At 42.7% G+C, this 27,000-nt stretch overlaps 1 protein-coding gene across 4 annotated transcripts in view; it reads right to left on the minus strand.

The window, feature by feature from the left end:
• The window catches only part of cep112 (centrosomal protein 112), a 406,308-nt gene that overhangs the window by 198,900 nt on the left and 180,408 nt on the right, over positions 1-27,000 (minus strand). For all 4 annotated transcript variants that reach the window (XM_061885269.1, XM_061885270.1, XM_061885268.1 and 1 more), the window contains 2 exons: positions 21,955-22,090; positions 1,634-1,741 (listed from right to left, as the gene is read on the minus strand). In XM_061885269.1, coding sequence (XP_061741253.1) covers positions 1,634-1,741; positions 21,955-22,090 — 244 coding nt within the window. The remainder of the gene's footprint in view (positions 1-1,633; positions 1,742-21,954; positions 22,091-27,000) is intronic.

Genomic DNA, 27,000 nt, shown 5'->3' on the forward strand with positions numbered 1-27,000 from the left:
ACATGCGTAATCTGTTGAATCCCTTAAGCCGCTGAAATCCGAGTCTGAATCCGAGCTAATGTCGCTATATCTTGCTGTGCTAACCGCCATGTTTGTATTGGCAGCACTGTGTGACGTCACAGGGAAATGGACGGGTGGATATAACGATGGTGAAAATCAGGCACTTTGAAGCAGTTTTTTGGGATATTCCGGGAGGTGTAAAATTTTGAAAAAACTTCGAAAAATAAAACAAGCCACCGGGAACTGATTTTTATTGTTTTTAACCCTTTTGAAATGGTGATAATGTTCCCCTTTAAGGCCCAAGCTGTTTGTTTACACACTTTTTTTTTATTTCTCTTTGCTATTTGGGCTTATTGGACCCTAGTTAGTATAAAAACTAAACCTCATCTATTGATATGATGTACACAAAAATGTACTTCATGTTTAGTGACATACTAATTCTTATTTTTTTTTCCAAATTCCATTGTATGTTATACTCTTCTGACACCACCAGAAGGCAGTATAAGTGTCCACATAAGTGGCCATAAACCCCAATTCAGGAGTGTACACATCCATCCATCCATCCTCTTCTGCTCAACAGCGTTTGGGTGGCGGGGGCAGCAGCCTAAGCAGGGAAACCCCGACTTCCCTCTCCCCAGCCACTTGGTCCAGCTCTTCCTGGGGAATCCTGAGGCGTTCCCAGGCCAGCCGGGAGACATAGTCTTCCCAACGTGTCCTGGGTCTTCCTCGTGGACTCCTACCGGTCGGACGTGCCCTAAACACCCAATCTGGCTCCTCTCCATGTGGAGGAGCAGCGGCTTTACTTTGAGTTCCTCCCGGATGGCAGAGCTTCTCACCCTATCTCTAAGGGAGAGACCCAAACTCATTTGGGCCGCTTGTACCCGTGATCTTATCCTTTCGGTCATGACCCAAAGCTCATGACCATAGGTGAGGATGGGAACGTAAATCGACCGGTAAATTGAGAGCTTTGCCTTCCGGCTCAGCTCCTTCTTCACCACGACGGATCGATACAGCGTCCGCATTACTGAAGACGCCGCACTGATCCGCCTGTCGATCTCACTATCCACTCGTGAACAAGACTCCGAGGTACTTGAACTCCTCCACTTGGGGCAGGGTCTCCTCCCCAACCCTTTTCCATCAGAAATAGCAGACACTTTATTGTACCTTCAGTTCCTTAAGCACGATTGGTTCCTGCAAGGCCTCTGTAATACATTTGCCAAAGCTGGAGCTTCATTGAATGCAGTGCTCCATAAAACGAGTCATTGTGTCAGTGAACACGACTTAAATGACTTGTGAAAAGGGTTTGTAGAACCCTACTAGAAAAGGATGGAGGTCACAGCACATCTGCAATGCAGATTACTGTCAGTTTTCCATTCTTCCTTTGACAACGGACAAGCTATCAGGACGCAATCGAAGCTTAATCAAAAGCGTGTCCCGTATCACGGGGAATGTACTTGATAGAAATCAGATGGGAGAGGAATAACGCGGAGATGATTCCATTTGGACGTGAGCGACTACAACTGGCGAGAAGAAAGGAATGCGACTATTGTGGAAATGAAAGCGGGACGGGACATTTCCCAGCAGGATTCCATTGGCCTGGCAGCATGTGGAGTTAAAAGGTAAGTCAACAGACCTGCTGCTCGAAACTTTCTCTGACGCCATCCAGTTGCTGCGAGAACTCCTTTGTTTGGTTTTCACGGAGACACCTGGAGCGCTGGAGGTCCTCTTCAACTTTCTCCATCTGCGGGGGAAATGAAAGAACAATAAGAACTGGGTGGAGCACACACCTTTTCTAGGGTGGAGAGAGCTTGGCCTGCATGGCTTGGATCACCTCAAACTATTTAAAGCAGGGGTCACCAACCCGCGGGCACCAGGTCGCCCGTAAGGACCAGATGAGTCGCCCGCTGGCCTGTTCTAAAAATAGCTCAAATAGCAGCACTTACCAGTGAGCTGCCTCTATTTTTTAAATTGTATTTATTTACTAGCAAGCTGGTCTCGCTTTGCTGGACATTTTTAATTCTAAGAGAGACAAAACTCAAATAGAATTTGAAAATCCCAAAAAATATTCAAAAGACTTGGTCTTCACTTGTTTAAATAAGTTCATTTATTTTTTTGCTTTGCTTCTTATAACTTTCAGAAAGACAATTTTAGAGAAACAAAACAACCTTAAAAATGATTTTAGAATTTTTAAACACATATACCTTTTTACCTTTTAAATTCCTTCCTCTTCTTTCCTGACAATTTAAATTAATGTTCAAGTATTTTTTTATTTTTTTTATTGTAAAGAATAATAAATACATTTTAATTCTTCATTTTAGCTTCTGTTTTTTCGACGAATACTTGCAAAATATTTCTTCAAACTTATTAAAATTTTTGAAAAAAAATATTCTGGCAAATCTAGAAAATATTTACAATCAAATTTAAATCTTATTTCAAAGTCTTTTGAATTTCTTTTAAAATTTTTGTTCTGGAAAATCTAGAAGAAATAATGATTTGTCTTTGTTAGAAATATAGCTTGGTCCAATTTGTTATATATTCTAACAAAGTGCAGACTGGATTTTAACCTATTTAAAACATGTCATCAAATATATTTAAAATTAATCTTAATCAGGAAAAATTGCTAATGATGTTCCATAAATGATTTTTTTATATGTTTTCAAAAATATTCGAATTAGCTAGTTTTTCTCTTCTTTTTTTCAGTTGAATTTTGAATTTTAAAGAGTCGAAATTGAAGATAAACTATGTTTCAAAATTGTATTTTCATTTTTTGCCTGTTTTCTCCTCTTTTAAACTGTTCAATTGTTTTTTTTTCCATCATTTATTCTCTACAAAAAAAACCTTCCATAAAAGGAAAAAAAATGTACGACGGAATGACAGACAGAAATACCCATTTTTTTTTAGATATATAGATTTATTTATTAAAGGTAAATTGAGCAAATTGGCTATTTCTGGCAATTTATTGAAGTGTGTATCAAACTGGGAGCCCTTTGCATGAATCAGTACCCAAGAAGTAGCTCTCGGTTTCCAAAAGGTTGCTGACCCCTGCTTTAGATGGATGTGAAGTCAAGAGTAGCCAGTGTCCAGGTAGGTCATACAGCACAGGGATCTGCAACCTGCGGCTCTTTAGTGGCTCCCTGGAGCTTTTCAAAAATGTATGAAAATAGATAAAGATGGGGTAAAAATATATTTTAGTTTTAATAGGGTTTCTCTAGGAGGACAATCCCACTATTTATATTAAACATGCTTTTCTGATGAGAGTATTTGGCTAGTGCCGCATACTTGCCAACCCTTCCGGATTTTCCGGGAGACTCCCGAAATTCAGCGCCTCTCCCTAAAACCTCCCGAGACAAATTTTCTCCCGAAAATCTCCCGAAAATCAGGTGGAGCTGGAGGCCACGCCCCATCCAGCTCCATGCGGACCGGAGTGAGGACAGCCTGTTTTCACGTCTGCTTTCCCACAATATAAACAGCGTGTCTGCCCAATGACGTTATTTATATCTGTAGAATGGTCCAGGGCGAGTTCTTGGTTTCTTATGTGGGTTTGTTGTTAGGCAGTTTCATTAACGTCCTCCCAGCGCGGTAACAACACACAACAACAGCAGTCACGTATTCGTCTAGCATAAACAAGTTTGTCTGCCGTACACAGCAATGTTGTGACACTCTTAAACAGGACAACACTGCCATCTACTGTACATGCATATGTGACAATAACAGCTGAGACTTTTAGAGAGTGCAGTGCACAACTACCCACACAAGGAGACGCAGATGGAAGATTCCAGACTCTAGTGCATTTGATGAAAGCATTTGTGCGTGCCACACAGCAATGCATCATCAGAGAGGGTGTTCAGCATGGTTAGAAAAATAGTGACAGAGAATAGAACAAGGATAGACAATTCTACTTTTAACTCAACAATGAGTAGATGAGTGTTATTTGTGTGTATATGTGTAAAGAAATGAACACTGAAATTCAAGTATTTCTTTTATATATAATATATATATATATATATATATATATATATATATATATATATATATATATATATATATAAAACCTAACGTAACCTAACCTAAACCTAAACCTGACCTAATGTATATTCCGCTCTACCCCTGTATTGAGCAATGTATAACGGATAAAACACAGTAACCTTAACTAATATATATATATATATATATATATATATATATATATATATATATATATGTATTTTTAAACAATATGATTTGCCTGAGCGGCTAGGAGACACCGAGGCGGCATAGCTCGTTTGGTAGAGTGGCCATGCCAGCAACTTGAGGGTTGCAGGTTCGATTCCCGCTTGTGCCATTCTAGTTACTGTCGTTGTGTCCTTGGGCAAGACACTTTACCCACCTGCTCCCAGTGCCACCCACACTGGTTTAAATGTAACTTAGATATTGGGTGTCACTATGTAAAGCGCTTTGAGTCACTTGAGAAAAGCGCTATATAAATATAATTCACATTCACTTCACCGAGAGTAACAAGCGGTAGGAAATGAATTAGCGAGGACAGATTTAAAATAATAAATAAACTAAAGTGAAAATTCAAATATTTTAACTTGGGACATCCCGCGGGCCGGATTTTGGACGCTGGGGCCGTAGTTTGGGCACCCCTGCTCTTGAGGAACTCTGGAGAAACTTTTCCTTTGTTGCCAATTTAAGCGGGTCTAAGAACCTAAAACTGGGGTGTCCAAACTTTTTCCACTGAGGGCCGTACACTGAATAATCAAAGCAAGTGGGGGCCATTTATTTTAAAAATCAATATATGTATAAAAAATATGCCTTTAGGCCTCCACTCAGGCTTGAAAGGTTTTTGGTAAAAATAAAATGTTAAACATGTGTCATTATTCAGCATTATTATTTTTATTATTATTCAAGTTTTAAATCTCTAGATCAACATTAAGTCTATCTGTCAATATGACGTTTTTAAAGATTTAAGTTGTATGCTCTTTTTGTCAAAGAAAACCCTTTTTTTTAATTGAAAAAAAACACAAAATATGCAATATTTTCACCCAATGAATTTTCTAAGTAGAATGTTTGAAATTATATAATAATTGGAGCCGGAAAAAGGTCAATAACTCATAACAACATTGATTTTAATTAATTTTTTGTGCAAAGACACTTAAAACAAAACACTGACCCACAAGGGTCCTACTCATTAAAGTGTTAAAAAATAAATTATATATATATATTTTTTTTACTTTTAACACAATGGTCTCGAGATCAACTTCAGATCAATCCGTCAATTTTAAGTTTTTTTTTTAATGTTTATATTTTGTTTGTTCGTTTTAGGCCCTTCTTTGAAAAAAAACAAAAAAAAAAACAGCTCAGTTTTTTATATGGCAAACACAAAATATCCAACATTTGCCCCAAAAAATATCTCAATTTGGAATATTTCATGAGACGTAATGGAGCCTTGAATTGGTCAATAATTCATAATTGATTTTGAATCACTATTTATTTTATAAAGAAAAACAGCCTGCATGGCAGCTTTGTGTTATTAGAGAAGTGCAACATGTTCTTGTTACATTTCACCTCTTTGCTCTTTTATACCACTTTTCATCCATCCATCCATCTTCTTCCGCTTATCCGAGGTCGGGTCGCGGGGGCAGCAGCCTAAGCAGGCAAGCCCAAACTTCCCTCTCCCCAGCCACTTGGTCTAGCTCTTCCCGGGGGATCCCGAGGCGTTCCCAGGCCAGCCGGGAGACATAGTCTTCCCAACGTGTCCTGGGTCTTCCCCGTGGCCTCCTACCGGTTGGACGTGCCCTAAACACCTCCCTAGGGAGGCGTTGGGGTGGCATCCTGACCAGATGCCCGAACCACCTCATCTGGCTCCTCTCCATGTGGAGGAGCAGCGGCTTTACTTTGAGTTCCTCCCGGATGGCAGAGCTTCTCACCCTATCTCTAAGGGAGAGACCTGGAAACTCATTTGGGCCGCTTGTACCCGTGATCTTATCCTTTCGGTCATGACCCAAAGCTCATGACCATAGGTGAGGATGGGAACATGGATCGACTGGTAAACTGAGAGCTTTGCCTTCCGGCTCAGCTCCTTCTTCACCACAACGGATCGGTACAATGTCCGCATTACTGAAGACGCCGCACCGATCCGCCTGTCGATCTCACCATCCACTCTTCCCTCACTCGTGAACAAGACTCCCAGGTACTTGAACTCCTCCACTTGGGGCAGGGTCTCCTCCCCAACCCGGAGATGGCACTCCACCCTTTTCCGGGCGAGAACCATGGACTCGGACTTGGAGGTGCTGATTCTCATTCCGGTCGCTTCACACTCGGCTGCGAACCGATCCAGTGAGAGCTGAAGATCCCGGTCAGATGAAGCCATCAGGACCACATCATCTGCAAAAAGCAGAGACCTAATCCTGCGGTCACCAAACCAGAACCCCTCAACGCCTTGACTGCGTCTAGAAGTTCTGTCCATAAAAGTTCTGAACAGAATGGGTGACAAAGGACAGCCTTGGCGGAGTCCAACCCTCACTGGAAACGTGTTCGACTTACTGCTGGCAATGCGGACCAAGCTCTGACACTGATCATACAGGGAGTGGACTATGTTCTGACACTGATCATACAGGGAGTGGACTATGTTCTGACACTGATCATACAGGGAGTGGACTATGTTCTGACACTGATCATACAGGGAGTGGACTATGTTCTGACACTGATCATACAGGGAGTGGACTATGTTCTGACACTGATCATACAGGGAGTGGACTATGTCTGACACTGATCATACAGGGAGTGGACTATGTTCTGACACTGATCATACAGGGAGTGGACTATGTTCTGACACTGATCATACAGGGAGTGGACTATGTTCTGACACTGATCATACAGGGAGTGGACTATGTTCTGACACTGATCATACAGGGAGTGGACTATGTTCTGACACTGATCATACAGGGAGTGGACTATGTTCTGACACTGATCATACAGGGAGTGGACTAAGCGCTGACTGATCATACAGGGAGTGGACTATGTTCTGACACTGATCATACAGGGAGTGGACTGTGTTCTGACACTGATCATACAGGGAGTGGACTATGTTCTGACACTGATCATACAGGGAGTGGACTATGTTCTGACACTGATCATACAGGGAGTGGACTATGTTCTGACACTGATCATACAGGGAGTGGACTAAGCGCTGACACTGATCATACAGGGAGTGGACTATGTTCTGACACTGATCATACAGGGAGTGGACTATGTTCTGACACTGATCATACAGGGAGTGGACTATGTTCTGACACTGATCATACAGGGAGTGGACTATGTTCTGTCACTGATCATACAGGGAGTGGACTATGTTCTGACACTGATCATACAGGGAGTGGACTATGTTCTGACACTGATCATACAGGGAGTGGACTATGTTCTGACACTGATCATACAGGGAGCGGACTATGTTCTGACACTGATCATACAGGGAGTGGACTATGTTCTGACACTGATCATACAGGGAGTGGACTATGTTCTGACACTGATCATACAGGGAGTGGACTATGTTCTGACACTGATCATACAGGGAGTGGACTATGTTCTGACACTGATCATACAGGGAGTGGACTATGTTCTGACACTGATCATACAGGGAGTGGACTATGTTCTGACACTGATCATACAGGGAGTGGACCGCCACAATCAGACAGTCCGATACCCCGAGGGACACGGTCCAATGCCTTCTCCAAGTCCACAAAGCACATGTAGACTGGTTGGGCAAACTCCCATGCACCCTCAAGAACCTGCCCAGAGTATAGAGCTGGTCCACAGTTCCACCACCATGATGAAAACCACACTGTTCCTCCTGAATCCGAGGTTGGACTATCCGGCGTAGCCTCCTCTCCAGTACACCTGAATAAACCTTACCGGGAAGGCTGAGGTCCCACTTTTTATGTTTTTAATTATTCTCGATAGTATTTTTTAAATGTGCCGTGGGGCCGTTAAAAAATTACCTGCGGGCCGCACTTTGGACACCTATGGCCTAAACAATGCAATCATAGTGCATTTTTCTTCCAGAAAGGCCAAATGCTGCTCAGAATGCTCTTGACACAAGATGGTCACTGGCCCACCACTTCGAGCCTAACAATGTCCATCAGGAGAACACAATCTATATTCAAGTTTTGTATTATTGGCCTCTTAAAGGGGAACATTATCACAATTTCAAAAGGGTTAAAACAATAAAAATCAGTTCCCAGTGGCTTGTTGTATTTTTTCAAGTTTTTTTCAAAATTTTACCGGTCCCGGAATATCCCTAAATAAAGCTTTAAAGTGCCTTATTTTGGCTCTCTGCGAAGACACTGGCCATTTCCCTGTGACGTCACACAGTGCTGCCAATGTAAACAAACAATGGGAATACCACAGCAAGATATAGCGACATTAGCGCGGATTCAAACTCGGATTTCAGCGACTTAAGCGATTCAACAGATTACGCATGTATTGAAACGGATGGTTGGAGTATGAAAATATTGAAGAAGAAACTGAAGCTATTGACGCTATTCATAGCCATAGCATGGCCGAATAGCTGCGTTAGCATCGCCGGTAAAATGTGCGGACCAAACGATCAGGACTTTCGCATCTTTTGACACTGGAGCAACTTAAATCTGTTGATTGGTAAGTGTTTGTTTCGCATTAAATGTGGGTGGAAGGAAACGTAATATAGTTGCAAATGCATCTACAGGTTATCCATACATCTCTGTGCCATGTCTGCTTTAGCACCGCCGGTAAATAGCATGTTAGCATCGATTAGCTGGCAGTCAACAACAACAAAACTCACCTTTGTGATTTGGTTGACTTAATGGTTGCAAATGCATCTGCAGGTTATCCATACATCTCTGTGCCATGTCTGTCTTAGCATCGCCGGTCAAATGTGGAGACACCGAGCTATACACATGGCGGTATAGCTCGGTTGGTAGAGTGGCCGTGCCAGCAACTTGAGGGTTGCAGGTTCGATTCCCACTTGTGCCATCCTAGTTACTGCCGTTGTGTCCTTGGGCAAGACACTTTACCCACCTGCTCCCAGTGCCACCCACACTGGTTTAAATGTAACTTAGATATTGGGTTTCACTATGTAAAAGCGCTTTGAGTCACTTGAGAAAAGCGCTATATAAATATAATTCACTTCACTTCACTCTGGTACATTCAATGGGGGTCTGGCGGCAGATTTCTTGCCAGTGGTGCAACTTGAATCCCTCCCTGTTAGTGTTGTTACACCCTCCGACAACACACCCACCAGGCATGATGTCTCCAAGGTTCCAAAAAATAGTCAAAAAAAGGGAAAATAACAGAGCTGAGACCCGGTGTTTGTAATGTGTTGAAAATGAAAATGGTGGGTGTGTTACCTCGGTGACGTCACATTCTGACGTCATCGCCTCCAGAGCGATAAACAGAAAGGCGTTTAATTTGCCAAAATTCACCCATTTAGAGTTCGGAAATCGGTTAAAAAAATAGATGGTCTTTTTCCTGCACCATCAAGGTATATATTGACGCTTACATAGGTCTGCTGATAATGTTCCCCTTTAAGTTAATGTATTGAATTGGTTGCAATGACTTTTTTTAAAAATAATTATTGTTGGTGAGCAAAGTGATTAAGTGTATAAAGTAATAGTAGCTTCTGGCAAAATGCAGTATAAATGAAAAACTAGCCATTAAACGTAGGATGCACACATGAAACACCCACATAGACGCTGAGGTTCCCTCCACTATTTGTTACTTCACCAAAACTGATTAGGCAAAAGCTTGACTCATCAGTGTCTCATTTCCATAACACAAAAACCTTTTCAAAAATTCATGACCTCACTCAAGGCTGCCCGGCACACGCGTGCATTTGGGAGCAACAAACTGAAGGAAAAAAAACGCCTGCAGCCAAACTGAGTTCCTGGACAGCTTTGGGAATTTAAAGCTGCGTTGAACTTAAAAACTTTCGCCTAAACAGCGGCCGCCTACGCAGTGTGGAGCGATGATCACATGGCCCACCTGATGTACTCATTTCATCTACAGACCCCGTTTCCATGAGTTGGGAAATGGTGTTAGATGTAAATATAAACAGAATACAATGATTTGCAAATCCTTTTCAAGCCATATTCAGTTGAATATGCTACAAAGACAACATATTTGATGTTCAAACTCATAAACTTTTTTTTTGTTGCAAATGATCATTAACTTTAGAATTTGATGCCAGCAACACATGACAAAGAAGTTGGGAAAGGTGGCAATAAATGCTGATAAAGTTGAGGAATGCTCATCAAACACTTATTTGGAACATCCCACAGGTGTGCAGGCTAATTGGGAACAGGTGGGTGCCATGATTGGCTATAAAAACAGCTTCCCAGTCTTTCACAAGAAAGGATGGGGCGAGGTACACCCCTTTGTCCACAACTGTGTGAGCAAATAGTCAAACAGTTTAAGAACAACCTTTCTCAAAGTGACATTGCAAGAAATTGAGGGATTTCAACATCTACGCTCCATAATATCATCAAAAGGTTCAGAGAATCTGGAGAAATCACTCCACGTAAGCAGCATGGCCGGAAACCAACATTAAATGACCGTGACCTTCGATCCCTCAGACGGCACTGTATCAAAAACCGACATCAATCTCTAAAGGATATCACCACATGGGCTCAGGAACACTTCAGAAAACCACTGTCAGTAACTACAGTTGGTCTCTACATCTGTAAGTGCAAGTTAAAGCTCTACTACTCAAAGTGAAAGCCATTTATCAACAACATCCAGAAACGCTGCCGGCTTCTCTGGGCCCGAGATCATCTAAGATGGACTGATGCAAAGTGGAAAAGTGTTCTGTGGTCTAACGAGTCCACATTTCAAATTGTTTTAGGAAATATTTGACATCGTGTCATCCAGACCAAGGGGGAAGCGAACCATCCAGACTGTTATAGGCACAAAGTGTAAAAGCCAGCATGTGTGATGGTATGGGGGTGTATTAGTGAACAAGACATGGGTAACTTACACATGTGTGATGGTATGGGGGTGTATTAGTGAACAAGGCATGGGTAACTTACACATGTGTGATGGTATGGGGGTGTATTAGTGCCCAAGACATGGGTAACTTACACATGTGTGATGGTATGGGGGTGTATTAGTGCCCAAGGCATGGGTAACTTACACATGTGTGATGGTATGGGGGTGTATTAGTGAACAAGGCATGGGTAACTTACACATGTGTGATGGTATGGGGGTGCATTAGTGCCCAAGACATGGGTAACTTACACATGTGTGATGGTATGGGGGTGTATTAGTGAACAAGGCATGGGTAACTTACACATGTGTGATGGTATGGGGGTAAATTAGTGCCCAAGACATGGGTAACTTACACATGTGTGATGGTATGGGGGTGTATTAGTGCCCAAGGCATGGGTAACTTACACATGTGTGATGGTATGGGGGTGTATTAGTGCCCAAGACATGACTAACTTACACATGTGTGATGGTATGGGGGTGTATTAGTGAACAAGGCATGGGTAACTTACACATGTGTGATGGTATGGGGGTGTATTAGTGCCCAAGACATGGGTAACTTACACATGTGTGATGGTATGGGGGTGTATTAGTGCCCAAGGCATGGGTAACTTACACATGTGTGATGGTATGGGGGTGTATTAGTGAACAAGGCATGGGTAACTTACACATGTGTGATGGTATGGGGGTGCATTAGTGCCCAAGACATGGGTAACTTACACATGTGTGATGGTATGGGGGTGTATTAGTGAACAAGGCATGGGTAACTTACACATGTGTGATGGTATGGGGGTAAATTAGTGCCCAAGACATGGGTAACTTACACATGTGTGATGGTATGGGGGTGTATTAGTGCCCAAGACATGGGTAACTTACACATGTGTGATGGTATGGGGGTGTATTAGTGAACAAGGCATGGGTAACTTACACATGTGTGATGGTATGGGGGTGCATTAGTGCCCAAGACATGGGTAACTTACACATGTGTGATGGTATGGGGGTGTATTAGTGAACAAGGCATGGGTAACTTACACATGTGTGATGGTATGGGGGTGCATTAGTGCCCAAGACATGGGTAACTTACACATGTGTGATGGTATGGGGGTGTATTAGTGCCCAAGGCATGGGTAACTTACACATGTGTGATGGTATGGGGGTGTATTAGTGCCCAAGGCATGGGTAACTTACACATGTGTGATGGTATGGGGGTGTATTAGTGAACAAGACATGGGTAACTTACACATGTGTGATGGTATGGGGGTGCATTAGTGCCCAAGGCATGGGTAACTTACACATGTGTGATGGTATGGGGGTGTATTAGTGAACAAGACATGGGTAACTTACACATGTGTGATGGTATGGGGGTGCATTAGTGCCCAAGACATGGGTAACTTACACATGTGTGATGGTATGGGGGTGTATTAGTGAACAAGACATGGGTAACTTACACATGTGTGATGATATGGGGGTGCATTAGTGCCCAAGGCATGGGTAACTTACACATGTGTGATGGTATGGGGGTGCATTAGTGCCCAAGGCATGGGTAACTTACACATGTGTGATGGTATGGGGGTGTATTAGTGAACAAGACATGGGTAACTTACACATGTGTGATGGTATGGGGGTGTATTAGTGAACAAGACATGGGTAACTTACACATGTGTGATGGTATGGGGGTGTATTAGTGAACAAGACATGGGTAACTTACACATGTGTGATGGTATGGGGGTGCATTAGTGCCCAAGGCATGGGTAACTTACACATGTGTGATGGTATGGGGGTGTATTAGTGAACAAGACATGGGTAACTTACACATGTGTGATGGTATGGGGGTGCATTAGTGCCCAAGACATGGGTAACTTACACATGTGTGATGGTATGGGGGTGTATTAGTGAACAAGACATGGGTAACTTACACATGTGTGATGATATGGGGGTGCATTAGTGCCCAAGGCATGGGTAACTTACACATGTGTGATGGTATGGGGGTGCATTAGTGCCCAAGGCATGGGTAACTTACACATGTGTGATGGTATGGGGGTGTATTAGTGCCCAAGGCATGGGTAACTTACACATGTGTGATGGTATGGGGGTGCATTAGTGCCCAAGGCATGGGTAACTTACACATGTGTGATGGTATGGGGGTGCATTAGTGCCCAAGGCATGGGTAACTTACACATGTGTGATGGTATGGGGGTGTATTAGTGAACAAGACATGGGTAACTTACACATGTGTGATGGTATGGGGGTGTATTAGTGCCCAAGACATGGGTAACTTACACATGTGTGATGGTATGGGGGTGTATTAGTGCCCAAGACATGGGTAACTTACACATGTGTGATGGTATGGGGGTGTATTAGTGCCCAAGGCATGGGTAACTTACACATGTGTGATGGTATGGGGGTGCATTAGTGCCCAAGGCATGGGTAACTTACACATGTGTGATGGTATGGGGGTGTATTAGTGCCCAAGGCATGGGTAACTTACACATGTGTGATGGTATGGGGGTGTATTAGTGCCCAAGGCATGGGTAACTTACACATGTGTGATGGTATGGGGGTGCATTAGTGCCCAAGGCATGGGTAACTTACACATGTGTGATGGTATGGGGGTGCATTAGTGCCCAAGGCATGGGTAACTTACACATGTGTGATGGTATGGGGGTGTATTAGTGAACAAGACATGGGTAACTTACACATGTGTGATGGTATGGGGGTGTATTAGTGCCCAAGACATGGGTAACTTACACATGTGTGATGGTATGGGGGTGTATTAGTGCCCAAGGCATGGGTAACTTACACATGTGTGATGGTATGGGGGTGTATTAGTGAACAAGGCATGGGTAACTTACACATGTGTGATGGTATGGGGGTGTATTAGTGAACAAGACATGGGTAACTTACACATGTGTGATGGTATGGGGGTGTATTAGTGAACAAGACATGGGTAACTTACACATGTGTGATGGTATGGGGGTGTATTAGTGAACAAGACATGGGTAACTTACACATGTGTGATGGTATGGGGGTGTATTAGTGCCCAAGGCATGGGTAACTTACACATGTGTGATGGTATGGGGGTGTATTAGTGAACAAGGCATGGGTAACTTACACATGTGTGATGGTATGGGGGTGTATTAGTGAACAAGACATGGGTAACTTACACATGTGTGATGGTATGGGGGTGTATTAGTGCCCAGGACATGGGTAACTTACACATGTGTGATGGTATGGGGGTGTATTAGTGAACAAGGCATGGGTAACTTACACATGTGTGATGGTATGGGGGTGTATTAGTGAACAAGACATGGGTAACTTACACATGTGTGATGGTATGGGGGTGTATTAGTGAACAAGACATGGGTAACTTACACATGTGTGATGGTATGGGGGTGTATTAGTGCCCAAGGCATGGGTAACTTACACATGTGTGATGGTATGGGGGTGTATTAGTGCCCAAGACATGGGTAACTTACACATGTGTGATGGTTTGGGGGTGTATTAGTGCCCAAGGCATGGGTAACTTACACATGTGTGATGGTATGGGGGTGCATTAGTGCCCAAGGCATGGGTAACTTACACATGTGTGATGGTATGGGGGTGTATTAGTGAACAAGACATGGGTAACTTACACATGTGTGATGGTATGGGGGTGTATTAGTGCCCAAGGCATGGGTAACTTACACATGTGTGATGGTATGGGGGTGTATTAGTGCCCAAGACATGGGTAACTTACACATGTGTGATGGTATGGGGGTGTATTAGTGAACAAGACATGGGTAACTTACACATGTGTGATGGTATGGGGGTGTATTAGTGCCCAAGACATGGGTAACTTACACATGTGTGATGGTATGGGGGTGTATTAGTGAACAAGACATGGGTAACTTACACATGTGTGATGGTATGGGGGTGTATTAGTGAACAAGACATGGGTAACTTACACATGTGTGATGGTATGGGGGTGTATTAGTGAACAAGACATGGGTAACTTACACATGTGTGATGGTATGGGGGTGTATTAGTGCCCAAGACATGGGTAACTTACACATGTGTGATGGTATGGGGGTGTATTAGTGAACAAGACATGGGTAACTTACACATGTGTGATGGTATGGGGGTGTATTAGTGAACAAGACATGGGTAACTTACACATGTGTGATGGTATGGGGGTGTATTAGTGAACAAGACATGGGTAACTTACACATGTGTGATGGTATGGGGGTGTATTAGTGAACAAGACATGGGTAACTTACACATGTGTGATGGTATGGGGGTGTATTAGTGAACAAGACATGGGTAACTTACACATGTGTGATGGTATGGGGGTGTATTAGTGAACAAGACATGGGTAACTTACACATGTGTGATGGTATGGGGGTGTATTAGTGCCCAAGACATGGGTAACTTACACATGTGTGATGGTATGGGGGTGTATTAGTGAACAAGACATGGGTAACTTACACATGTGTGATGGTATGGGGGTGTATTAGTGAACAAGACATGGGTAACTTACACATGTGTGATGGTATGGGGGTGCATTAGTGCCCAAGGCATGGGTAACTTACACATGTGTGATGGTATGGGGGTGTATTAGTGAACAAGACATGGGTAACTTACACATGTGTGATGGTATGGGGGTGTATTAGTGCCCAAGGCATGGGTAACTTACACATGTGTGATGGTATGGGGGTGTATTAGTGCCCAAGACATGGGTAACTTACACATGTGTGATGGTATGGGGGTGTATTAGTGAACAAGACATGGGTAACTTACACATGTGTGATGGTATGGGGGTGTATTAGTGCCCAAGACATGGGTAACTTACACATGTGTGATGGTATGGGGGTGTATTAGTGAACAAGACATGGGTAACTTACACATGTGTGATGGTATGGGGGTGTATTAGTGAACAAGACATGGGTAACTTACACATGTGTGATGGTATGGGGGTGTATTAGTGAACAAGACATGGGTAACTTACACATGTGTGATGGTATGGGGGTGTATTAGTGCCCAAGACATGGGTAACTTACACATGTGTGATGGTATGGGGGTGTATTAGTGAACAAGACATGGGTAACTTACACATGTGTGATGGTATGGGGGTGTATTAGTGAACAAGACATGGGTAACTTACACATGTGTGATGGTATGGGGGTGTATTAGTGAACAAGACATGGGTAACTTACACATGTGTGATGGTATGGGGGTGTATTAGTGAACAAGACATGGGTAACTTACACATGTGTGATGGTATGGGGGTGTATTAGTGAACAAGACATGGGTAACTTACACATGTGTGATGGTATGGGGGTGTATTAGTGAACAAGACATGGGTAACTTACACATGTGTGATGGTATGGGGGTGTATTAGTGCCCAAGACATGGGTAACTTACACATGTGTGATGGTATGGGGGTGTATTAGTGAACAAGACATGGGTAACTTACACATGTGTGATGGTATGGGGGTGTATTAGTGAACAAGACATGGGTAACTTACACATGTGTGATGGTATGGGGGTGCATTAGTGCCCAAGGCATGGGTAACTTACACATCTGTGAAGGCACCATTAATGCTGAAAGGTACAGTGGGGCCAAAAAGTATTTAGTCAGCCAGCGATTGTGCAAGTTCTCCCACTTCAAATGATGACAGAGGTCTGTCATTTTCATCATAGGTACACTTCAACTGTGAGAGACAGAATGTGGAAAAAAAATATCCAGGAATTCACATTGTAGGAATTTTAACAAATTTTTTTGTAAATGATGGTGGAAAATAAGTATTTGGTGACTTCAAAGAAGGAAGATCTCTGGCTCTTACAGACCTGTAACTTCTTCTTTAAGAAGCTCTACTGTCCTCCACTCGTTACCTGTATTAATGACACTTGTGTGAACTTATCTGTATAGACGACATTTGTCCACAGCCTCAAACAGTCAGACTCCAAACTCCACTATGGCCAACACCAAAGAGCTGTCGAAAGACACCAGGAAAAGAATTGTAGACCTGCACCAGACTGGGAAGAGTGAATCTACAATAGGCAAGCAGCTTGGTGTGAAAAAATCAACTGTGGGAGCAATTATCAGAAAATGGAAGACATACAAGACCACTGATAATCTCCCTCGATCTGGGGCTCCACGCAAGATCTTAACCTGTGGGGTCAAAATGATCATGAGAACGGTGAGCAAAAATCCCAGAACCACACGGGGGGACCTGGTGAATGACCTGCAAGAGCTGGGACCAAAGTAACGAAGGTTACCATCAGTAACACACTACGCCGATAGGGAATCAAATCCTGCAGTGCCAGATGTGTCCCCCTGCTTAAGCCAGTGCATGTCCAGGCCCGTCTGAAGTTTGCCAGAGAGCACATGGATGATACAGCAGAGGATTGGGAGAGAGTCATGTGGTCAGATGAAACCAAAATAGAACTTTTTGGTATAAACTCAACTCGTGGTGTTTGGAGGAAGAAGAATACTGAGTTGCATCCCAAGAACACCATACCTACTGTGAAGCATGGGGGTGGAAACATCATGCTTTGGGGCTGTTTTTCTGCTAAGGGGACAGGACGATTGATCCGTGTTAAGGAAAGAATGAATGGGGCCATGTATCCTGAGATTTGGAGCCAAAACCTCCTTCCATCAGTGAGAGCTTTGAATGCTTGACCAAATACTTATTTTCCACCATCAGTTACAAATTAATTCTTTAAAATTCCTACAATGTGAATTCCTGGATTTTTTTACCCATTCTGTCTCTCACAGTTGAAGTGTACCTATGATGAAAATGACAGACCTCTGTCATCATTTGAAGTGGGAGAACTTGCACAATCGCTGGCTGACTAAATACTTTTTTGCCCCACTGTACATACAGGTTTTGGAACAACATATGCTGCCATCTAAGCGCCCTCTTTTTCATGGACGCCCCTGCTTATTTCAGCAAGACAATGCCAAAACACATTCAGCATGTGTTACAACAGCGTGGATTCGTAAAAAAAAGAGTGCGGGTACTTTCCTGGCCCGCCTGCAGTCCAGACCTGTCTCCCATGGAAAATGTGTGGTGCATTATGAAGTGTAAAATAGGACAGCGGAGACCCCGGACTGTTGAAGGACTGAAGCTCTACATAAAACAAGAATGGGAAAGAATTCCACTTTCAAAGCTTCAACAATTAGTTTCCTCAGTTCCCAAACGTTTATTGAGTGTTGTTAAAAGAAAAGGTGATGTAACACAGTGGTGAACATGCCCTTTCCCAACTACTTTGGCATGTATTGCTGGCATCAAATTCTAAAGTTAATGATTATTTGCAAAAAAAATAAAGTTTATGAGTTTGAACATGAAATATGTTGTCTTTGTAGCATATTCAACTGAATATGGCTTGAAAAGGATTTGCAAATCATTGTATTCTGTTTATATTTACATCTAACACCATTTCCCAATTCATATGGAAACGAGGTTTGTATTATGTTGTTTTTTTTTGATTGATTGATACTTTTATTATTAGATTGCACAGTACAGTACATATTCCGTACAAATGACCACTAAATGGTAACACCCCAATAAGTTTTTCAACTTGTTTAAGTCGGGGTCCACGTTAATCAATTGATGGTACAAATATATACTATCAACATAATACAGTCATCACACAGGTTCATCATCATAGTATAAACATTGAATTATTCACATTATTTACAATATTTACAAGTGTTTATTTAATATTTACTTTTACTTAAAGAAACAAAAATCAACATGGTATCTCCTCACAATTAGCAGCATAGAATACTAAAAACTACAGAAGTCCGATAAGGGCTTTTTTGCCGATATCTGATATTGTCCAATTTTTCATTACCGATTCCGATATCGACCGATGCCGATATATACAGTCGTGAAATGAACACATTATTATGCATCATTTTGTTGTGATGCCCTGCTAGATGCATTAAACAATGTAACAAGGTTTTCCAAAATAAATCCACTTAAGTTATAAAAAAAATGCCAACATGGCACTGCCATATTTATTATTGAAGTCACAAAGTGCAAAAGGTACTTTTTTTAACATGCCTCAAAACAGCAGCTTAGAATTTGGGACATGCTCTCCCCGAGAGAGCATGAGGAGGTTGAGGTGGAAGGGGTAGGGGTAGCGAGGGGTATATATTGTAGCGCCCCGGAAGAGTTAGTTCTGGGTATTTCTTCTGTTGTGTTACGGTGCGGGTGTTCTCCCGAAATGTGTTTGTCATTCTTGTTTAGTGTCGGTTCACAGTGTGGCGCATATTTGTAACAGTGTTAAAGTTCTTTATACGGCTACCCTCAGTGTGACCTGTATGGCTGTTGACCAAGTATGCGTTGAATTCACTTGTGTGTGTGTGTGTGTGTGTGTGTGTGTGTGTGTGTGTGTGTGTGTGTGTGTGTGTGTGTGTGTGTGAAAAGCCGTAGATATTATGTAACTGGGCCGGCACGCAAAGGCAGTGCCTTTAAGGTTTAGTGGCGCTCAGTACTTCTCCCTACGTCCGTGTACCAACATTTTAAAAAGTCACATATTTTACTTTTTGAAACTGATATCAATCATTTCCGATATTACATTTTAAAGCATTTATCGGCCGATAATATCCGCAGTCCAAAATTAGCGGACATCTCTAATTATAACACTTATAAAAGGTTTTTAATATCTTGCGGCTCCAGACAGATTTATTAGGGACCGAATGTCCCTTTGGGACAGAGGACTGTATTGTATTTCTAAGGTTTTATTATTATTATACCGCCGCCTCTTTGAGCTGTAATTTGACGCTCTTAACGTGCTTCAAAACTTACCAAATTTTACACACACATCAAAACTCAAGATTGTGCTCTAGCGCCCCCTAGGAAAAAACAGACAAAACTGCTTGTAACTTCCGTTAGGAATGTTGTAGAGACATGAAACTAAAACCGCTACGTAGGTCTGACTTAGACCTACATTTCATAAACTGACATCCTTCAGCAAAAATCAACAGGAAGTTGGCAAACACCCCTTCGAAACAAACGTTTCCTAAAAAATGTCATTTTTGCCTCTTTGAGCTGTAATTTGACCTCCTTCAAATGCTTCAAAACTCACCAAACTGGACACACACATCAGAACTGGCGAAAATTGCGATCTAATAAAAGAACCAAACCCCAAAACTTGAAATTGCGCTCCAGCGCCCCCTAGGAATAAAACACAGACAAAACTGCTCTTGGGAAGAAAACAGACAAAACTGCTTGTAACTTCCAGTAGGAATGTCATAGAGACATGAAACAAAAACCTCTATGTAGGTCTCACTTAGACCTAAATTTAATTTATTGATATCCTTCAGGAGAAATCTACAGGAAGTTGGCAATTACCCCTTCAAAACAAAAGTTTTGTAAAAACCTGTCACCTTTTTTCAAACATTATCTCCTCTGAGCGCGTTTGCTGTGTCGGCTTCAAACTCGCACAGGAGAGAGATTGAACCCTTCAGATTAAAAGTTGCAAAAATAAATTTCAATAACTGCTCCAGTTTTGATTTGACGAGCCTTCAAAGTACTGTTGCGCTGATGCTGCTGCCGTCTCAAAATGGCTGCTTAAAAGCAGGAAGCACCAGCGTGACCACACAATGCAGAGAAGGTAGGTAATGTGCGGGTAAAAGATATGTTGACTGGGTGAAAGAAGGAGGCACCAGTGTGACCCCAGGATGCAGAGAAGGTAGGTAATGTGCAGGTAAAGATATGTTGTCTGGGTGATGGCAGGAAGCACCAGCATGTATGGGTGAAAGAAAGAAGCACCAGTGTGACCCCAGGATGCAGGGAAGGTAGGTAATGTGCAGGTAAAGATATGTTGTCTGGGTAAAGGCAGGAAACACCAGCAAAAGTCGGTCCCATCCATCACTGCTTGCAGCTTTAATTTTTTGTTATTTTCGCTCCAATACGGCTCTTCCAACATTTTGCGTTGCTGACCCCCGCCTTGACCAAAACGTACAAGCTTCAAGCGTACAAGAGTTTGAACGTCCGAATATGCGATGCAAATCCCCAAAAATGTGTGTGTGCGTGTGTGTGTGTGCGTGTGTGTGTGTGTGCGTGTGTGTGTGTGCGTGCGTGTGTGCGTGCGTGTGTGTGTGTGCTTGCGTGTGTGTGTGTGTGTGTGTGTGTGTGTGTGTGTGTGTGTGTGTGTGTGTGTGTGTGTGTGTGTGTGTGTGTGTGTGTGTGTGTGTGTGTGTGTGTGTGTGTGTGTGTGTGTGTGTGTGTGTGTGTGTGTGTGTGTGTGTGTGTGTGTGTGTGTGTGTGTGTGTGTGCGTGCGTGCGTGCGTGCGTGCGTGCCCTTGTCAGCATTCACACTTCATCAACCGGCATAGCTCGGTTGGTAGAGTGGCCATGTCAGCAACTTGAGGGTTGCAGGTTCGATTCCCGCTTGTGCCATCCTAGTCACTGCCGTTGTGTCCTTGGGCAAGACACTTGACCCACCTGCTCCCAGTGCCACCCACACTGGTTTAAATGGAACTTAGATATTGGGTTTCACTATGTAAAGCGCTTTGAGTCACTAGAGAAAAGCGCTATATAAATATAATTCACTTCACTCACAATTTAGAGATGAATAAGAGAGGGAATCATTAGCCGGAGAGAGAAAGATGAAGATAAATAAATAAAATAAAAAGACAAAAAGAATTCCAGTACAGCCATTGAGGCGCCTTCTTCCATCTGTGGTCAGGCTGTGCTTTCAACACTACTAAATAAAAATCAACTGTGTGTGTGTGTGTGTGTGTTGTCACACAGCTGGCTCATTCCACTGCAATCACTACATGGAGGCAGAATGTGGGTGGAGGTAAAGTCTCTATCTGGCCCACGTGCAGGACTAAGTGGATTATATGCCTGGGTCTCTAACTAAGTAACCGGAGCAGGGATAATAACAACAAACAGGTGGAACGTGCGGCACTGTGCTTTCATTTATGTTGCGTCTGTGTCGCATGTGTCAGGGTCAAACCTGGAACTTCAGCTCTGCCTCGGCCTTCTCGGAGCTGAGCTTCACCTGCCTCCGGAACTGTTCCAGCGCCACGTCGGCCTGTTGGAGCTGCAGCCTGTGGTTCTCCCGGGTTCTGTCCAGCTGCTTTTCCATGTCTCTGCCGGGCAAAGATGGATGGAGGTCAATATATAGGTCAGGGGTCAGCAACCTTTTTGAAAGCAAGAGCTACTTCTTGGCTACTGATTCATGCCAAGGGCTACCAGTTTGATACACACTTCAATAAATTGCCAGAAATAGCCAAGTTGCTCAATTTACCTTTAATAAATACATCTCTCTCTCTCTCTCTCTCTCTCTCTCTATATATATAAATATAAAATGGGTATTTCTGTCTGTCATTCCATGGTACATTTTTTTTCCTTTTACGGTAGGTTTTTTTGTAGGGTAAATGATGAAAAAAACACTTAATTGAACGGTTTAAACACGAAAAAAATGAAAATTAAATTTCGAAACATAGTTTATTTTTAATTTCGACTCTTTAAAATTCAAAATTCAACCCACAAAATTAAGAGAAAAACTAGCTAGTTCGACTCTTTTGGAAAAAATTTTAAGAATTTATGGAGCATCATTAGTAATTTTTCCTGATGAAGATTAAGTTTAGAATTTTGATGACATGTTTTAAATAGGTTAAAATCCAATCTGCACTTTGTTAGAATATATAACAAATTGGACCAAGCTATATTTCTAACAAAGACAAATCATTATTTCTTCTAGATTTTCCAGAACAAGTTTTGTAAGAAATTAAAAAGACTTTGAAATAAGATTTTAATTGGATTCTACAGATTTTCTAGATTTGCCAGAATATATATCTTTTTTATTTTAATCATAAATTTGAAGAAATATTTCACAAATTTTCTTCGTCGTAAAAACAGAAGCTAAAATGAAGAATTAAATCAAAATATATTATTCTTTACAATACAAAAATAAATTTACTTGAACATTGATTTAAATTGTCAGGAAAGAAGAGGAAGAAATATAAAAGGTAAAAAGGTATATGTGTTTAAAATCCTAAAATCATTTTTAAAGTTGGATTTTTCTCTAAAATTGTCTTTCCGAAAGTTATAAGAAGCAAAGTAAAAAAATAAATGAATTCATCCAAACAAGTGAAGACCAAGTCTTTCAAATATTTTTTGGGATTTTCAAATTCTATTTGAGTTTTGTCTCTCTTAGAATTAAAAATGTCCAGCAAAGCGAGACCAGCTTGCTAGTAAATAAATACAATTTAAAAAATAGAGGCAGCTCACTGGTAAGTGCTGCTATTTGAGCTATTTTTAGAACAGGCCAGCGGGCGACTCATCTGGTCCTTACGGGCGACCTGGTGCCCGCAGGTTGGTGACCCCTGATATAGAGGCTCAGAAAGAAACACGGCTACAGCTGACTGCTGTTCACTGATCCTAATGGATCGGTGAACAGTCTTCCCAACGTGTCCTGGGTCTTCCCCGTGGCCTCCTACCGGTTGGACGTGCCCTAAACACCTCCCTAGGGAGGCGTTCGGGTGGCATCCTGACCAGATGCCCGAACCACCTCATCTGGCTCCTCTCCATGTGGAGGAGCAGCGGCTTTACTTTGAGTTCCTCCCGGATGGCAGAGCTTCTCACCCTATCTCTAAGGGAGAGACCTGCCACACGGCGGAGGATTTTTAATTTTTTTTTTATTTGTAAAAAAACACTTTACATTGAGCAAACAACCTCAAAGTGCCACAGTATAATAATAAAAAGATAATACAAATAAATAAAATATAAAACTAGAAACAACCAATAGCTAGAACAAGCATGCATATCTATAAAAAGACCTTTTTAAAAATATGTTTTTTAAGCCTTTTTTAAAAGCATCCACAGTCTGAAGTGCCCTCAGGTGGTCAGGGAGAGCATTCCACAGACTGGGAGCAGTGGAGCAGCAATTTGTAACTTTGTCCTTGGAGGTTGGAGGAGATTAGCCTCCAACCTCCAAGGGAGCGAGCAGTTCTTTGAGGTAGAGGGGGGCTTTTCCATGGAGGCACTGGTGAGTTAGTAAGGAGACTTTGCAGTCAATCCTGAGTGGAACAGGAAGCCAGTGAAGAGGTTCGAGAGTTGGTGTGATGTGGTCATATTTCCACACTATCATCAGGATCCTCGCAGAACTATTTTGTATGTACTGCAGCTTCTGGAGGGAACTCATTTGGGCCGCTTGTACCCGTGATCTTATCCTTTCGGTCATGACCCAAAGCTCATGACCATAGGTGAGGATGGGAACGTAGATCGACCAGTAAATTGAGAGCTTTGCCTTCCGGCTCAGCTCCTTCTTCACCACAACGGATCGGTACAACGTCCGCATTACTGAAGACGCCGCACCGATCCGCCTGTCGATCTCACCATCCGCTCTTCCCCCACTCGTGAACAAGACTCCTAGGTACTTGAACTCCTCCACTTGGGGCAGGGTCTCCTCTAGAGATGTGCGGTTTGCGGTCTCATCCGCGGAGTATCCGCGGCTTGGGCGGGTGACATGACGTTGGTAAGGTGGGCGGGGTTTGGTGCTAGCGGGGTGTATAATATAGTCAGGAATACTCATGGATGCAAAGGATTTTGGGTATTTGTTGTGTTGCATTTATGTTGTGTTACTGTGAGGATGTTCTCCTGAAATGTGTTTGTCATTCTTGTTTGGTGTGGCTTCACAGCGTGGGGCATATTAGTAAGAGTGTTAAAAGTGTTTATATCACAACCATCAGTGTACTCTGTGTCACCCAGTATGCCTTTCAATCTTGTACGTGTACCTGCGGAAGCTGCACACAACATGTTGCTGGACTGGCAAACAGTTGGTACATGTTGTTGAAGGTGTCAAAGGCAATGCCTTCATAGCACGCCCTAAATCTCATTATCTAAATAAGCACCAGCAAACTGTCGCGAGAATGATTGCAGCTCCCATTATCTTCTATACTCTGTGAAAGGTGTCAAATTAGATTTATGAGTTGTAAAAGTTGCTGACCCCTGATATATGTAACAACGGGCGGGTGGCGGGCGGTTGCGGTGTTGATAAAATGTTGGGTCGGGTGGATGACGACTTTAGTGATGCGGTTGCGGATGATATGATTGCCTATCTGCGCATCTCTAGTCTCCTCCCCAATCTGGAGAAGGCACTCCACCATTTTCCGGGAGAGAACCATGGACTTGGATTTGAAGGTGCTGATTCCCATTCCGGTCGCTTCACACTCGATCCACACGTGAATAAATTACCATATTAATTAGCCATGTGCTCATTGTTAAGTGGAGTGAATACAGTAGCAATCAATTACCATACTAAGTAGTATGTGTGCTTTTGTCTATGTTATGTAGACTTAAAAGCGTTTTTTTTTTTTATTGGTGAAATTTTTACTGGGGCACTGCAGATCAACAGTGGGGCACGTGCCCCAGTGAAATATGTCTGCCACGCCCCTGGGCTGCGAACCGATCCAGTGAGAGCTGAAGATCCCGGCCAGATGAAGCCATCAGGACCACATCATCTGCAAAAAGCAGAGACCTAATCCTGCGGTCACCAAACCGGAACCCCTCAACGCCTTGACTGCGCCTAGAAATTCTGTCCATAAAAGTTCTGAACAGAATGGGTGACAAAGGACAGCCTTGGCGGAGTCCAACCCTCACTGGAAACGTGTCCGACTTACTGCCAGCAATGCGGACCAAGCTCTCCAACTTTATGATATAAAACCCAAAAGCAGTGAAGTTGTCACGTTGTGTAAATCGTAAATAAAAACAGAATATAATGATTTGCAAATCATTTGCATTGATGATTTATAAAACTGGTCCACTTTGTTATTTTTTGCAAATATTAGCTCATTTGGAATATGATGCCTGCAACATGTTTCAAAAGAGCTGGCACAGGTGGCAAAATGCTGAGAAAGTTGAGGAATGCTCATCAAACACTTATGTGGAACATCCCACAGGAGGATGTTATATTGGGTATAAAAGCAGCTTCCATGAAATGCTCAGTCGTTCACAAACAAGGACGGGGCGAGGGTCACCACTTTGTCAACAAATGCCTGAGCAAATTGTCAAACAGTTTAAGAACATTTCTCAACCAGCTATTGCAAGGAATTTAGGGATTTCAATATCTATGTTCCGTAATATCATCAAAAGGTTCAGAGAATCTAGAGAAATCACTGCAGGTAAGCGACAAGGCCGAAAACCAACATTGAATGCCCGTGACCTTCGAACCCTCAGGCGACACTGCATCAAAAAGTGACATCAGTGTGTAAAGGATATTACCACATGGGCTCAGGAACACTCCATAAAACCACTGTCAGTGACTACAGTTGGTCGCTACATCTGTAAGTCCAAGTTAAAACTATATTAAGCAAAGCAAAAGCCATTTATCAACAACACCCAGAAACGCCGCCAAGTCATCTAAGATGGACTAACGCAAAGTGGAAAAGTGTTCTGTGGTCTGACGAGTCCACCTTTCAAATTGTTTTTGGAAACTGTTGAAGTTGTGTCATCCGGAACAAAGAAGAAAATAACCATCCGGACTGTTTTAGGGTCAAAGTGTAAAAGCCAGCATGTGTGATGGTATGGGGGTGTATTAGTGAACAAGACATGGGTAACTTACACATGTGTGATGGTATGGGGGTGTATTAGTGCCCAAGGCATGGGTAACTTACACATGTGTGATGGTATGGGGGTGTATTAGTGAACAAGACATGGGTAACTTACACATGTGTGATGGTATGGGGGTGTATTAGTGCCCAAGGCATGGGTAACTTACACATGTGTGATGGTATGGGGGTGTATTAGTGCCCAAGGCATGGGTAACTTACACATGTGTGATGGTATGGGGGTGTATTAGTGCCCAAGACATGGGTAACTTACACATGTGTGATGGTATGGGGGTGTATTAGTGCCCAAGACATGGGTAACTTACACATGTGTGATGGTATGGGGGTGTATTAGTGAACAAGACATGGGTAACTTACACATGTGTGATGGTATGGGGGTGTATTAGTGCCCAAGGCATGGGTAACTTACACATGTGTGATGGTATGGG

This window comes from Nerophis ophidion, linkage group LG23 (assembly GCF_033978795.1).
Source record: "Nerophis ophidion isolate RoL-2023_Sa linkage group LG23, RoL_Noph_v1.0, whole genome shotgun sequence".
In the NCBI taxonomy this organism is placed as follows: Eukaryota; Metazoa; Chordata; class Actinopteri; order Syngnathiformes; family Syngnathidae; genus Nerophis; species Nerophis ophidion.